Source organism: Nicotiana sylvestris, chromosome 4, assembly GCF_000393655.2.
Source record: "Nicotiana sylvestris chromosome 4, ASM39365v2, whole genome shotgun sequence".
Lineage (NCBI taxonomy): Eukaryota > Viridiplantae > Streptophyta > Magnoliopsida > Solanales > Solanaceae > Nicotiana > Nicotiana sylvestris.
In genome coordinates, this window is record NC_091060.1 from 62,852,653 (window position 1) to 62,865,548 (window position 12,896).

The 12,896-nt window shown below is 40.0% G+C and overlaps 1 protein-coding gene across 1 annotated transcript; it reads left to right on the forward strand.

Moving 5' to 3' along the window:
• Positions 1–1,935: 1,935 nt before the first annotated feature.
• On the forward strand, positions 1,936–7,583 carry LOC138889607 (uncharacterized). The gene is made up of 6 exons (XM_070172938.1): positions 1,936–2,414; positions 2,598–2,740; positions 3,332–4,063; positions 4,624–4,802; positions 5,014–5,373; positions 7,374–7,583. Exons 1-6 carry the CDS (start codon positions 1,936–1,938, stop codon positions 7,581–7,583), a joined length of 2,103 nt encoding a protein of 700 aa, XP_070029039.1.
• The last annotated feature ends 5,313 nt before the right edge of the window (positions 7,584–12,896 follow it).

The following is a 12,896-nucleotide window of genomic DNA, read 5'->3' on the forward strand; positions in this document are numbered from 1 at the left end:
CACATTAAAATATGATGCTCAGCTCAAAATATCATTTAAGATGTCAAAACAGAGTAAACATGGCTGAGTTATAAAAATAGTAAAATATAGCATGACTGAGAACAAGTATAAAGTCAAAACAGTGAGGAAAAGTAGTAAAAATCCCCTAAGGGTCCAAAACAGTTGGCACGAGACCCAATTATGGCATTCAGCCCAAAGCATGATGATAGCAAACAGTTTTCAATCAAATACGCAGTAAAACAGTCATTCAGGATGGACTAAGTCACAATCCCCAATGGTGCACGACCCCACGCTCGTCATCTAGCGTGTGCATCACCTCAACATAGCATAACGATGTGAAATCCGGGGTTTCATACACTTAGGAAAACATTTACAATCATTACTATCACGCCTTTGCCTCTCGACCCAGCCTCTGAACGCTCCAAATCTAGCCAAAAGCAGATTTATACCATCAAAATATGCTAAGGGAACAAGGCCCACTCGAAAATATTCAATTTATACCAAAAATCCCGAAATTGACCAATCAATAGAATCCTTACACTGTCACTAGTTCGTACATATCAAATACATCAAAATTGGACCTCAAATGACCCCTCAAATCCTCGATTTACACTCTCCAAATTCAAGCCCTAATTCCCCAATTTTAGGCTTTAAATTCCACACATTTCATGTTTAAACAAGTAAGAATCAACATAGGATCGAGTATTGAGTTCAGAAATCTTACCTCCAAGTGTTCCCTTTTGATTTCCTCTTCAATCCTTCTCAAAAAGCTCCAAAATCGCTCAAAAATGGTGAAAGATAGGCAAAAAATCGCGAACATGGCTATTTAAACATTCTGCCCAAGCCAAAAATTCCTTCTTCGCGAACGCGGTCAAAGAGCACAAATAATTCACAGCTCAAATTTCCTCTTATGCAAACGCGAACACAACCCTCGCAAACGCGATGCCTTACTCAGCTTAGCCTACGCGAACGCATTTCCTCAGTCGCAAACGCGATTCTTTAGGACCTGGTACCCAAGTATGTTTCACCCTTCTACGCGAACACGAACAATGCCACGCATTCACAATGCACAATCAAACTCAACCTTCGTGAACGCGGGACCAACATTGTGAATGCGAAGGGTAACTAGCCTGCCTCACTAAACATCCCTTCGCGAATGCGAAGGCCCTCTCACAAACGCGAAGAGCAAAACTCTGCAACACTAAACTAAAGAAATCTGCAACTTTCAAAATAAGAATTTGATCCGTTTAACCACCCAAAACTCACTCGAGGCCCTCGAGACCTCAACCAAACATGCCAACACATCCCATATCATCATTCAAACTTGTTCCAACCTTCGGAATGCTCAAAACAACATCAAAACACCAAGATCACATCGGATTCAAGCCTAAGAATTCCAAAAACTTCCAAATTTCGCTTTCGATCAAAAAGTTTATCAAACCTTGTCCGAATGACCTAAAATTTTCACACATATCACAAATGACAGAATAGACCTCCTCTAACTTCTGGAATTCCATTCCGACCCCTATATCAAAATCTCACCTATCAACCAGAAAATGCCAAAATCCCAATTTTGCCAATTCAAGCCTAAACCTTCCACGGACCTCCAAAATAAATTCCGATCATGATCCTAAGTCCCAAATCACCTAACGGAGCTAACCAAATCATAAAAATTCCAATCCGAGATCATATACTAACAAGTCAAAACTTGGTCAAACCTTTCAAAGCTTAAGCTTCAAACTGAGAACTGTTCTTCCAAATTCATTCCGACCCTAAAAACCAAAACCGATGATTTACATAAGTCATAATACACCACACAGGTCTAATCATGCCCAAGAACTAGCGAGCGAAGTGCAAAAGCTCAAAACGACCGCTCATGTCATTACAAGAGCCTACCCGGCGGACTTCATGACAGCATCGGGATTTTAGGAGGTCATGGGTTATATGCTGCAGTTCGTGGATTCTATTACTCAAGCTTGTTTATTTCCAACAGACCCAGCCATATCTCAAGCGGGAGGGGGAATAGAGTCCCCTACTGCTCAGGCTCCTGTTTATGCAGCTACAGTGTATCAGACTCCAGGTGCACTACCCGCGGATGGGGCCCAACCAGTTGCCGTAGTGGTACCCAAGCCCAGACCAGTTGCGGACGGCGATCCACATAAGTTATTGGACAGATGGACTAGGATACACCCTCCTATCTTCCGAGATGAGTGTCATGAGGATGCCCAAAATTTCATTGATAGGTGTAGGGATATACTGCACAACATGAGGATATTGGAGTCTCATGGGGTTGACTTCACTACTTTCCAGCTTGAGGGCAGGGCCTGTAAATGGTGGCAGTCTTATGTTCTTGGCAGGCCTGCGGGTTCTCCGCCCATTACTTGGGGTCAGTTCACACAACTTTTCTTGGATAGGTATATTCCACCCTCTAAAAGGGAAGAGTTGCGGTATCATTTTGAGCAGCTTGAGCAGGGTCAGATGTCAGTGACCGACTATGAGGGTTATGTTTTGGGGTTGTCTCGCCATGCACTGATGATACTTCCTACTGATACAAAGAGAGTGCAGAGGTTTGTTGCATGGTTGCATTCTGGTATTAGGTCCAATATGGCCCGAGAGGTCGAGATGAGGACTCTTTATCAGCTAGTAGTGGAGATTGCTCAGAAGATTAAGGGCTACCATCTGAGGGGTAGAGAGCAGATGCAGCAGGACAAGAGGGCTCGATTCTCAGGAGTGTTTAGAGGTGCCCCGGCTCGGGGTAGAGGTCAATTTGGGAGGGTCAGCCCAGTAGGCCCCTATATTTAGCACCACCCACCTCCTCGAGGTGCTCCAGCGCGCCCCTATTTTAGTGCCATACCAGAGAGTTCTTACCACCCGCCAGCCATCTAAGGTCCTTCAAGTGGGTATTCAGGTCCCCAAGGTTCTTCCAGCTCTTACTTTAGTGCTAAACCGGAGAGTTTATACTGCCTACCAGCCATTCAAGGTTCCTCTAGTGGGTATCCAGGCCATCAGGGCCATACTTCAGGGCAACAGTCTATGGTGCCGAGAGGTTGTTATGAGTGTGAAGATCCGGGTCACATGAAAAGGACTTGCCCTAGACTTCAGGGCAAGCCAGTGCAGCAGGGCCAACAGCCCATGATTATAATACCAGCTATTCGGCCACCCAGAGGAGGAGGGCATACTGGTAGGGGTCGTCCTAGAGGTAGAGGCGTGACATATGGAGGTTAGCCAGCTACTGTTCAGTCAGGTGGAGGCTAACCAGCCGGCGCTCAAGCCAGGTTCTATGATTTTCCGGCCATACTAGATGCATTGGATTGAGATGCCATTATCACAGGTATTATTCCCATCTGCGGTAGGGATGCTTCAGTACTATTTGATCCAGGGTCTAACTATTCATATGTATCATCTCTATTTGCTTTTTTCCTGGATATTCCTCGTGAGTCCTTGGGTACTCCTATTCATGTGTCCACTCGTGGGGGCGATTCTATGGTTGTGGATAGGATCTATCGGTCATGTGTGGTCACATTCTATGGTTTTGAGACAAGAGCAAATCTCTCGTTGCCTGACATAACTGACTTTGAGGTCATCCTAGGCATGGATTGGTTATCTCCATATCACGCCGTCCTAGATTGCCATGCCAAGACTGTTACTTTAGCGATGCCAGAGTTGCCAAGGTTGGAGTGGAAGGGTTCCTTAGTTAGTACATCTAGTCAGGCTATTTCTTTTCTGAAGGCTCGATATATGGTCGAGAAGGGTTGTTTGGGTTATCTAGCTTATGTTCGGGACACCACCGTAGAGTTTCCGATGATTGATTCAGTTCCAATATTTTGGGAGTTTACCGATGTGTTCCTTTATGACCTTCCAGGCATGCTACCGGATCGTGATATTAATTTCTGTATTGATTTGGCTCCAAGTACCCAACCTAAATCTATCCCACCGTACCGTATGGCTCCGAAAGAGTTGAAGGAGCAGCTTGAGGAGTCATTAGCAGAGGTGTTTATGAGACCGAATGTGTCACCTTGGAGTGCACCAGTGTTGTTTGTGAAGAAGAAGGATGGGACTATATGTATGTGCATTGATTATCGCCAGTTGAAAAAGGCTACCATCAAGAACAAGTACCCGTTTCCGCGCATTGATGATTTGTTTGACCAGTTGCAGGGTGCTAGGGTGTTCTCTAAGATCGACTTGAGATCAGGGTATCATCAGCTAAAGATTCGGGACTCAGATGTTTCGAAGACTGCTTTTCATACTAGATATGGCCATTATGAGTTTCTAGTAATGTCTTTTGGCTTGATTAATGCCCCAGCGATGTGTATGGATTTGATGAACAGGGTGTTCAAGCCTTATATTGATTCCTTTGTTATTGTTTTCATTGATGACATCCTGATCTACTCACGTAGCCTAGGGGAGCACGAGCAGCATTTGAGAGTAGTGCTCCAGACATTGCGAAAGCAGAAGCTATATGCTAAGTTCTCCGAGTGTGAATTTTGACTTGAGTCAGTAGCATTCTTGGGACATGTTGTATCAAGAGAGGGTATTAAGGTGGATCCTAAGAAGATTAAGGCAGTTCAGAATTGGCCACGTCCTACTTTAGTGGCTAAATCAGGAGTTTCCTGGGGTTAGCAGGTTGTTATCGCCGATTTGTGCACGAATTTTCATCCATTGCATCACATTTGACTAGATTGACCCAGAAGGGTACTCCTTTTCGATGGTCCAATGATTGTCAGGCGGGCTTTCAGAAGCTCAAGATAGCTTTGACTATATCACCAGTTCTAGTACTACCTTCCGGAGCAGGGATGTATACGGTATATTGCGATACTTCATGCGTTGGCTTGGGTTGTGTATTGATTCAGGGGGCGAGTTATTGCATATGCTTCACGTCAGCTGAAGATTCATGAGAAGAATTACCCCGTGCATGATCTAAAGTTAGTAGCAATCGTTCATGCTCTTAAGATATAGAGGCATTATCTGTATGGAGTGTCATGTATGGTTTATACTGATTATCGCAACTTACAGCATTTGTTCAAGCAGAGGGATCTCAATTTGAGGCAGCATAGGTGGCTTGAGTTATTAAAGGATTATGTCATCACCATTTTTTATCATCGGGGCAAGGAAAATGTGGTCGCGAATGCCTTAAGCAGGAAGGCAGAGAGTATGGGTAGCTTGGCATTCATTTCCGCGGAGGAGAGGCCACTAGCCTTGGACATTCAGTCCTTGGCAAACAGACTTGTGAAGTTGGATATTTCAAAGCCCACCCGAGTCCTCGCGTGTGTTGTTGCTCAGTCTTCATTATTGGGACAGATCAAGGCTCGGCAATTTGACATCAGTCCAAGGAAAAGATTATTTGGGGATTATAAGGATTATGCTATTTCACAAGTGATTAGTAAATTCATGAAGGTTAAAGGGGGAGCAAGTCTAAGAAAATGAATTTTGACAAAGTGTGGCATTTTGGGATAAAATACGACCTGACCTAAAATACCTGGTATTTATGGACTAGTGCCATACAAGGCACTACATGGCCATGATAGTAAGGTGTACAAGGTATGTTAAAGGAGAGTAGTATTTAATTAAGTTGAGATAATTTTTAAATTATACGGGTAATTGATTAATTACCAGGTAACATGACATTTCCTAGTTAACTAATAAATGGATAATTTTTTGGATAATTAAGCATGATGTGGCAGCCACATAAAGCCCACATGATGACTATTTACTTATATACCATGTGGCATGTGTAGAGGAGTTGGTGGCTTACAAGGATAATTATGTAAACCAAGAGAAAAGTGTTTAAATTTGTCACAAAAGCTTACGGATAAAACCTTGGCACTCAAATATTTTCGAAATTAGAAGTGAAAGGGACGTTAGCCATTAATTGGTTAACAAAGGCAATGTACTGGAAGTCCTTTCAATTACCATGGTCATGGGAACTTTTGGCCAACTACATGGTGTATTTGGGTGGAAATTACCTACCTGGGAAGTGTACCTTTGCAAGGATCACTCAAGTTATAAAGATGGTCCAACGTGATATGCTAATTCAAAGAAATCCCGATAAAATCTTTCTCAAGAATATCATACAGATTTTCTCTACTCCAGGTATGTTAAGGCTATCCATTCTTTCTTTTGGCATGATCCATAGGATACGAACGAAACGTGTAAATGCACAAATTCCATGAATGAATCTATTCATAGAAGTATTAGAGATATCTATGTTCTTCAATTTCCGTGTGTCATAATATTTTATCATCTGTTCATAGGTCTCAGAAAAATACGAAAGTTGAAAAGAGTTTACTTTATGATATTACTCAAAGGCAAAATGGTTTTATGAAGCTCCAAAAGATTTTATTAACGTACTTTTCATGCATTGCATTGATGTGCATTGACCCATGACTAGATGGCATTATATACATGTATATATGTATGTATATATATATGTATATGGGATATGGAAAGGTTATGGCATTATATACGCATCACACATGATCAGCTGGTACATGATGATGATGATGCCCATAATGGCTGAAATATGATTCAAACGGCGTTATATACGCATATATATGTATGTATATGTATGTATATGGGATACGGGAAAGGTTATGGCATTATATACGCACCCCCACTTGATCAGCTGGTATACGATGATGATTTTGCCTATAGTGGCCGATATGATATGATGGGATGCCCTCAGAGGCTGATGATGATGTTATGAAACATGTACCTATGCATGGTATGACATTCATACGAATATGCATGACGCTAAAAGTAAGTTATGATTTACAAAGTTATTCAGACTTACAGGTTGAGTCATGTACTCTATATTTCTTCCATGTCTCTTATATATTTATTTATGTTCCTTACATACTCGGTACATTATTCGTACTGACGTCCCTTTTGCCTGGGGACGCTGCATTTCATGCCTGCAAGTCCCGATAGACATGTCAAGAGCCCTCCAAGTAGGCTATCAGCTCAGTGGAAGATGTTGGTACGCTCCATTTGCTTCAGAGTTTCTTATTTGGTTAGTATGATTTAGACGTGTATTGTTTGGTATGGCGGGACTCTGTCTCGACCTTTATGATATTTATGTATTCTTTGAGGCTTATAGACATATGTTATGTACGTAAAAGATTGTACGGCCTTGTCGGCCTATGTTTTGAGTTTATAAATGATTATTTTGGCCTATTAGGCCCGTATGTCACGTGTATATGATGATGTAATAAGAAAGATACGTCATGTTGGTACTCGGTTGAGTAAGATACCGGGTGCCCATCGGCCCATCGGTTTGGGTCGTGATATATTGTGACCTAAGGCAGCATTATTGGTGGCATCGGATGTAGACAAACATAGTTGAATATGTGGCTAGGTGCTTGAATTGCTGGCAGGTTAAGTATGAGCACCAGAGGCCAGGTGACCTACTTCAGCAGATGCATATACTTGAGTGGAAATGGGAGTGCATTACTATGGACTTTGTAGTTAGGTTGCCGTGGACCTTGCGGAAGTTTGATGCAGTTTGGGTCATTGTCGATAGGTTGAACAAGTCGGCACATTTCATCCCGGTTGCGACTACCTATATTTCAGAGAGGTTGGATTAGATTTACATTCGGGAGATAGTTCGGTTGCATGGTGTGCATGTTTATATCATATCAGATAGAGGCACTCAATTCACTTCCCATTTCTTAAGAGTCGTACAGAGTGAGTTGTGACCCATGTAGAGCTCAGCAAAGCATTTCACCTGCAGACTAACGGGTAGGCAGAGCGGACAGTTCAGATTCTGGAGGACATGCTTAGAGCATGTGTGATTGACTTTGGAGGGCAATGGGATTAGTTCTTGCCTTTGACCGAGTTTGCTTACAATAATAGTTATCATTCCAGCATCGAGATGGCTCCATTTGAGTCTTTATATGGTCGGCGATGTCGATCTCCTATCGGGTGGTTTGAGCCAGGTAAGGCTAAATTATATGGTACAGATTTGGTGAAAGATGCCTTACAAAAGGTAAAGTTAATCCAGGAGCGGCTTCGCATAGCACAGTCCAGACAGAAGAGTTATGCAGATCAGAAGGCGCGAGATGAATCATTCATGGTCAACGAGAAAGTTCTCTTGAAAGTCTCGTCGATGAAGGGTATTATGAGATTTGGAAAAAAGAGCAAGTTGAGCCCCATGTTTATAGGCCCATTTGAGGTGTTGAGGCGAGTTAGAGAGGTTGCTTATGAGCTTGCTTTACCCCCATCTTATCGGGAGTTCATCCGATTTTTCACGTGTCTATGCTCCGGAGGTATCATGCCGACCTGTCGCATGTGTTAGACTTCAGCACTATTCAGCTAGATGGGAGCTTGGGGTATGAGTAGGAGCCAATTGCTATTGTTGATAGACAGGATTGCTAGTTGAGATCCACGATGATTTCCGCGGTAAAGGTTCAGTGGAGGGGCCAACCAGTCGAGGAGGTGGCCTGAGAGTTCGAGGAGGACATGCAGAGCAGATATCTACGCTTATTTAGCACTTCAGGTATGAATCTAAACCCGTTCGAGGACGAACGTTTGTTTAAGAGGTGGAGAAACTAACGACCCGACTGGTCGTGTTGCTTTTTAGAATCTTGTTCCCCTAAATAAGACTTCCCGTACTTGCTTTTACTGATTTACGACTTGCGGGGATGGGTGGTTCGGGATTTGGAAGAGTTTGGGTTGAAATCAGAACATTTGATACCTTAAGGTTGGCTTAAAAGGCCAAGTTTGACTTTAGTCAACATTTTGAGTAAACGACCTCGGAATCGGGATTTGAAGGTTCCAATAGGTCCGCATGATGATTTCAGACTTGGGCTTATGTCCAGATCGGGTTTTGGATGACCCAGGAGCGTTTGGGCGCCTAATAGTAAAAGTTGATACCTTAAGGATTTTTGAAGTTCTTTAAATTTGGTTTGGAGCGTGTTTTTTTGATATCGGGTTCGAACGGAATTCCGAGACTGGGAATAGTTCCATCATGTTATTTAAGACTTGCACGCAAAATTTGGTATCATTCCGAGAAGTATAAGTACATTTTGGCACATTGGAAGTAAATTGAAGAACTTGAAGTTCATAAGTTTGAATCAATTGGTTTTAGGGTATGATTCCTAGTTTTAATGTTGTTTCCGGCGTTCCGAGGGTTCGAGCGAGTCTGTTTTATTATTTTAAACTTGTCAGTGTGTTCGGGCGGGGCCCCGGGTGCCTCGAGCGTCAATCAGACGAGGCTTGAGCTAAGTTAAAAATGTGAGAAGGAGCTGAAGCTCCAAATTTATGTCGCATGTGCGAGCCCGCAGAAGCGGCTAAGCCATCGCAGATGCGGCCATGGGCCTAGGGATGAATTTTAGGAACCTTGTATTTAGGATTGAGAAATTACTTTAATATTAAGAATATGAACTCTTGAGCATATATTGACTAGTTCTTACCCTATTTGAAGTTTTGGATCGTTTGGCTCCGATTTTGAGGGTTTAAGCGCATTCTTGAATTTGGAAGTAAGCTTTGGGGCAAGGTAAGCCCCCTTTCTAACTTTGTAAGAGGGAATTATTCCCATAGAAGAAATAATTGAATATGTGCCACTAATTGCGGGGGCTACGTACGCACGAGGTGACGAGAGTCCATGCGTAGATACTATTATGCTTAAGTTCAGGTAGTCTAGGACCCAAAAGCATGCTTTGCTTGCCGTACTTGTAACTTTATTGTCAATTTAAATTGTGTAAATCATATCGAACTTGGCAAATGAATTTCAAAAAAGTTAAACATCATATTCTTAACCGTTAAAGAGAAGTTATACATTACTTTGGGTAATTGCTTTCCTGATGAATTTTGATTGACTGTTTGATGTGTTTATTTGTATTTGACCGCATTGCATGTATGATTCGCGAGCGGAGTAATAGATGCATCTATGCTTCGCGCCATTCGACCCTCCGGCAGTGCACACTTTATTATTTTATTGGATCGGGCCGTACGACATCGGCATGATTTTTGCATGCTATTTGCTTGGTACCTTATGTGATTTGAACTGCTTTAAATGCCTTGAAATATAGACTGTTAACTAAAATGTCGGAAACTGAAATATTATTTATGAAAGAGCATGTCACTTCCTGTTATTAACTGTTAATAATTCATGACATCCATGCTTAGCGTAACGCCTAAATTATATTATTATTGACCGTAGTATGCGTCAACTCGACCCCTAGTCACTACTTCTTCGAGGTTAGACTGGATACTTACGGGGTACATATTATTTATGTACTCATACTACGCTTCTGTACTTAATTATACAGGATCTGAGGCAGGTGCATCTAGCTACCCATCTGGCTAGCGTTCCTGATACTTGACCGAGATTCGGAGGTGAGCTACCTCTTCTGAGCCGTTCAGCAGCATGCCAGAGTTTCTCATTTTGTTTTTACTGTCTATTCTATTTCAGGCAATGGATAATTGTATTTTGTACATTCTACTAGTTGCCCTCGTACTTGTGACACTAGTTCCTCGCACACACATTAGTAGACTATTCTTTTGGGTTGTATTTGTCACACCTCCTTTTTCCGCCCCCCCGAATTCCGTGGTTCTAGCACGGTCGCTCAACTGTTGTGTTTGGCTTGATTATTTTGATTTGTTAAATACATTTTTATTGCATGATTTTATTGTTACCGCTTCTATTTAGATTTAAAGACCCTTCTTTGAATCGAATCACGCGTACGTATATTCGTGTTATAAATTATATTTTTTAAAACATGCGGAGTTGTGTCACGCGCACGTGTACACAATGATATTGATAATATAATTATTATTATTTTCGATTTTTTTTTTATTATTATAAAAATAGACTTAAGTTCGAAATTGTGCTTAAATAAAATTAAGAACGTCTGTCGCTCTTGTATGATTAAATAGTGAACTGCACATCTCGGGTTATATGAAATTAATATTGATGATCTCCGAAGAACCCTTTTTTATTAAAAATTTGCTCGAAGTTGCGCGAACGCATAATCCGAATCGCCTTTAGAAGTATAATCAAGTCACGCGAACGCATCCTTAATTATGCAAATATTCTTGACAGTAATATAAATTCTCTACAAATGTTTATTGCATCCATCTATTTTTAAATGTAAGAGTCATGAGAAATCACTATTTGAGATGCCTCTAAATTCCTTGAAAAGAATTCACAATTCATTAAGTGTTGACCGCAAATTATATTTTTACGTGTGAATTATATTCCTCAAAAACCATGAGTTTAAAGAGTAAAATAAAAATAAAATAAAAATAAACAACGTGTGATTAATACTACCATTTTTATGGTAAATACAATATTTATCTACCCAAAAAGCGAATTGCGTATAAAACTTAGGAAAACAATTGATTTAATAAATGAAGTAATATTTTTTGAAGAATTTTCATTGTTATATTTGGAGCAAACGCTATTTACACATTTTTTGACTTAAAATGTTACAATCTATAAATCTCATCCTTCTTTTACACCACTTGTTTTTAGTCCGAGGTTATAATTGTTTGGTTAATTTTGCTTACGAAGATTGGGTTTGAGATAAATAAACCAATTCTTATATTCTGCCTATGCGAATATTTGCAAACACTAACTCTATATTTTGTAAAAAATCATTGACATTATTTCATATATTAAAAGAAATGAGTTGATCGCGTTCCTAAAATAACTAAGCCATTTGTTATTAAGAAAGAGAACTAATCTACCAATTGATTTAATACTATATTAACCAACTAAAACAAAACTGAAACTTAAACTAATAAAATTTAAATGAGTAGAAGACATCCTTATAATTCCAAACTTCATTTACTTGCCATGTTGAAGCTCTTCACAACATGAGTTTAAAAGATATGTACTTGATATTGGAAGCAAAAGAAAATGAAGATGAAAATCAGCAACAGTAATAACAGTGTAACAGCAACAACTGCCCAGCAACAGTAACAACCCAGTAACAGACCGGTGGAGTAGTAATCCCAAAAAACAAAAGCTTTAAGCTTTGAATGAAACAACAACCATTGATACTAATTTCAAACAAAGAAAAAAAAACAGAAGATTTTTTAGTTTTTATTTTTATTTTGAAAGCTTAAATATTTTTCGGAATTTTTCTTTCTCTTAAATGTTCAGCCTTTTTTTTCTCTCTATCTGTATCTGTGTATTTTTCTCTATCTCTCTCTGTATTCTTTCTGTATATCTTGTCTTGTGTTCAAGACTTCATATATATAATCTCATCCCATAAATCTTTTAATCAATTAAATCAATACTTTTTCTCTACCCAACCCATTATCTTTCCACTCATCCCCATTACATTAAATAAACATATCACACCACCCCATTATATTTTGTCCCCCATGCTTCATTTAAAATAATGCAAGATTCCCCCTTTAAATTAAATCTTGTCCCCCCTTTATATTAAACAACTATATCACAACCCACCCCATTTCATTTTGTCCCCCATGCTTCAAATAAACAATTTCAAAATGTACAATTCCTAAACTACCCCTCACGACCTTACTGAAATTACCAAACTACCCCTGAACGTACTACAAATTTACCAAACTACCCATCAGCTATAACACATCAATTAATCAAACTTAACCAAAATATAGACAATATGATCAATTTCTAACAATGTTCAAACAACAATATGAACACGGATGAACATCATAACAACAATATCACATGAACACGATTTTAACAACATTTCAACAACAAATCACATGAACACAAATTGAACAACAAAGAACAACTAAAATTTGATTGAACAATATTTTAGCAACAAACAATCCTATTTTCGGATTCAACAACAACAAACAAAGTATGAAGATTTCTAAATTCAATCATATTGAACTTAAAATCAATTCTAACAACATTACAACCAACAATTCCTATATTAAACTTTATGAGACAAATTCAA